Genomic DNA, 3,638 nt, shown 5'->3' with positions numbered 1-3,638 from the left:
GCACGCACGCACGCACGCACGCACGCACGCACGCACGCACGCACGCACACACACACACACACACACACACACACACACGCATACCAGCTAAACCAGCTGAATTCCAGTCACCTTGTTGGGTCCAAACACGGAGTTGCTGACTAGCTTGCACTCTGCACAGTAGCTCTTCACATGCTTTCTTCCTGATGTCCCCCACAGGATATTTTGATGCAAATGCAGCATGGCGTGTGTCGAAGTGCCGCTTTATATTTGAACGTTTCATCGATACAATTTTATCATTGCATATTAGACACACTGCAGAACCTGCTCTCTCCACAAAAGCAAATTCCTCTGTCCATTCCTGCTGAAAAGTACGATACTCCTCATCTCGTTTTCTTTTAGCCATCTTCGTCGACACGTTTCCGCAACTAGCTAGCTAGCTGCTATGAAGGAAATTTACTTCCTGACCACGTCACCCATGTACATTACGCATTATCTGATTGGCTCCAGCCACCCGCGACCATCTTTTATATTTTTATCGTTATTATTTTTTATTAAAGATTTGTCTGCGAGCCAGATGCAGCCATCAAAAGAGCCACATCTGGCTGGCGAGCCATGGGTTCCCGACCCCTGATTTAACATATAACATACAGTTGTCCCTCGCTACTTCGTGGTTCGTTTATCACGCACTCGCTCTATCGTGGTTTTTCAAAATGAGATTGGACATGACACACAAAAGGCTGATTGATGAATTTTAGAAAAAGGTACGGAGTGTATTTTTTACAGAATCAGTACTGAGGTTGAAATGTTAGTCTTGTGCCTCCTGGTAACGTTATGAATAAAAATAGTCTAGGCTCTAAGATGGAGTCGCCGTCATCTGGGGTCAGTGTTGTTCGGACTCACCGAGTAGGAAGATTCAGGTTCTTTAGGTGGAGTTTCCGTTTGATGCTGGTTTCTGATTGGGGTCAGATGACTTGGATCTCTATCATCATAGTCATCACTGTTCATGACATCAGACAGTAGGTCAGGGTCCATGCGCAGGGGAGTCTCTGGAAGCTTTCCTGGGGCTGCGATCTCTTCCTGGGTGGTCTCTGAGTGCTTCTCTGTGTGGGGGTACTGGCTGGTGGTCTGGGAGATCAGCTGCTCTTCATCTGATGTGAAAGTTGCAAAAACAATGAGAGAAGAAAAAACTAGACTGCAGCATAGTAACAACAAAAGCCCCAAACCTTTTCTAGAGCTTGGCAGACCTGTGACAACCATGTCGTTTTCTCTGGGAACCCTGAAAATCTCACTGTGTCCGATGGGGTAGATGTTGATGAACTGAGCCAGTTTCTGAAAGTCTGGACTCATCAGGATCTTCACCTCACACATGTCAGGCTGCTGGACCTAAACAACACAGAGTCACGTTAGAGCCAGCTCTCTGCCTTCATACTAACCAGACGACGTTGAGCCTGAACATGAACAGACGTGTTCATCTCAACATCTGGAGCCTCAGTGTCAGACGCCATCACACATTATCAGTTTAGAATCACCATCGCCCGCCGCACAGACAGCAACGTTTTTAACCCATGTTTGTTAGCAAAATATCCCATGAACCACTAAACACAATCTAATTACATTTAAAGGAAATAAGCACTGAATACATGTACATCTACAACTGATTAACAACAATTCAATTCAGTTCAATTCAGTTTATTTATAAAGCTCCAAATCACTACAAAGTTGTCTCAGGGACTTTACAGGAACATTCACATAAAAGCCAGTTAGTAAAGTTCTCTATCTAAGAATCCAGCAGACAAGTTGAATCTTGGCTTCGTTGGTCTCCCATCCTGAGCAAGCACAGTGGAGACAGTGGAAAGAAAAACTCCCTTTAACAGGAAGAAACCTCCAGCAGAACCAGCTCAGGACAAGAGACCATCTGCTTTGACAGGCTGGTTGAGAGGACAGGAAGGAGAGACAGACGAACACAGAATGGTAGGTCCAACCAATTCACCTTCATCATTGTTCTACATGAGATGATGTTAGTCTAAAACTCTGGCATGAAAGGTGATGCACATTTCTTCAAGGAATTCTAGGCCTTTACCTTACCCTAGATTTTGCACATCTGTTAGTTTACCACAGTTTACCTGTTTGCCCTCCATCTCGATGACTTCACTGAACAGTTGTAGAGTGACCACCTCCTCTGAGTCGCTGTACAGCCTGTTTTGGCTCACCATCACACGGGTGACAGTCGACACCAAGTTCCCAGATTCAAACTCACTGCTGCCATTGCTGCTGTCCACTGGAAAAACACAATAATAATTTTCTGCTAATAAATACATAAACAGAACTGTAGCACAACATGTACAAGATAATCTACACTAGTGTTTCCCCTACCATTAAACAAGGAGGGTGCCCCGCCCAGTAAACGGAACAGAGCGTCCTGCCTACCAAACCAAATTGTTCACCCTACCCCCCCCCACCCCAAAAACTGCCAGTACAATGCCCCAAAGACCCATCTCTGCCTGATGCCCTCAACAAGTTCTATGCATGCTTTGAAGACCTGAACAGACTCACCTCACCACCAGAAGAAGAGCATCTCAGCGTGACCTCAGCCGAAGTGAGGAGTACATTAAGAGGATTAATTCTCACAAAGCAACCGGCCCAGACAACATACCCTGGAAGGTGTTGAAAGAATGTGCCGATCCGCTCTGCGAGGTGCTGGCTGACATATTCAACTCCTCACTTACCCTGGTAACAGTTCCCATCTGCCTGAAGACCACCACTATCATCCCAGTCCCAAAGAGCTCTACAGTGACTGGTCTGAATGACTATCGGCCAGTGGCCCTCACCCCGATAGTCGCTAAATGCTTTGAAAAACTGGTCATGACTCACATCAAAACAACCATCAACATCAACGAGGACCCTCATCAGTACGCATACCGTGAGAACCGATCAACAGAGGATGCAATCTCCTCTGTGGTCCACACTGCTCTCACCAACCTGGAGCAGAAAAACTCTTACGTCCGTATGTTCTTTGTGGACTTCACATCTGCCTTCAACACCATGATCCCCAAACCCTGATGGACAAACTATCCACACTAGGACTAAGCCCCTCCATTTGTAACTGGGTACTAGACTTTTTAACAAACAGACCACAGTTAGTGAGGATCCACAACTTCTCCTCCTCCACCATAACCCTCAGCACTGGCTCTCCTCAGGGATGTGTGTTGAGCCCCCTCCTGTTTACTCTGCTCACGTATGATTGTGCATCTACCCATCCAGGCTGTCACATTGTAAAGTTTGCAGATGATACAGCGGTGGTGGGATGCATCACAAACAATGATGAGTCCAGCTACAGGCAGGAGGTGGAACACCTGGAGAGCTGGTGCAGAGAGAATAACCTTCACATCAATGTGAAGAAGACAAAGAGATGATTGTGGACTTCAGAAGGAACAAAAACATCTACACCCCCCTGAACATAAGAGGATCTGCGGTGGAAGTGGTCTCCAGCTACAAGTACTTGGGTGTGCACCTGAACAACAACCTCAGCTGGAGCAACAACACCACCAGCCTGATGAAGAAAGCTCATCAGAGACTCTACTTCCTCAGACGGCTGAGACGAGCTGGTCTGGAAGCTCAGTCCTCACCTCCTTCTACAGGTGTGCAGTGGAGAGCAT

At 46.6% G+C, this 3,638-nt stretch overlaps 1 protein-coding gene across 1 annotated transcript in view; it reads right to left on the bottom strand.

Moving 5' to 3' along the window:
* The window catches only part of ginm1 (glycoprotein integral membrane 1), a 9,682-nt gene that overhangs the window by 4,071 nt on the left and 1,973 nt on the right, over window positions 1–3,638 (bottom strand). The window contains exons 4-6 of the mRNA XM_037685695.1: window positions 2,106–2,260; window positions 1,206–1,365; window positions 883–1,130 (exon numbers count right to left, since the gene is read on the bottom strand). Coding sequence (XP_037541623.1) covers window positions 883–1,130; window positions 1,206–1,365; window positions 2,106–2,260 — 563 coding nt within the window. The remainder of the gene's footprint in view (window positions 1–882; window positions 1,131–1,205; window positions 1,366–2,105; window positions 2,261–3,638) is intronic.

Source organism: Nematolebias whitei, chromosome 12 (assembly GCF_014905685.2).
Source record: "Nematolebias whitei isolate Nwh7 chromosome 12, NemWhi1, whole genome shotgun sequence".
In the NCBI taxonomy this organism is placed as follows: Eukaryota; Metazoa; Chordata; class Actinopteri; order Cyprinodontiformes; family Rivulidae; genus Nematolebias; species Nematolebias whitei.
Note: the sequence above shows the minus strand (reverse complement) of the source record. Positions and strands in the feature narration are given on the sequence as shown.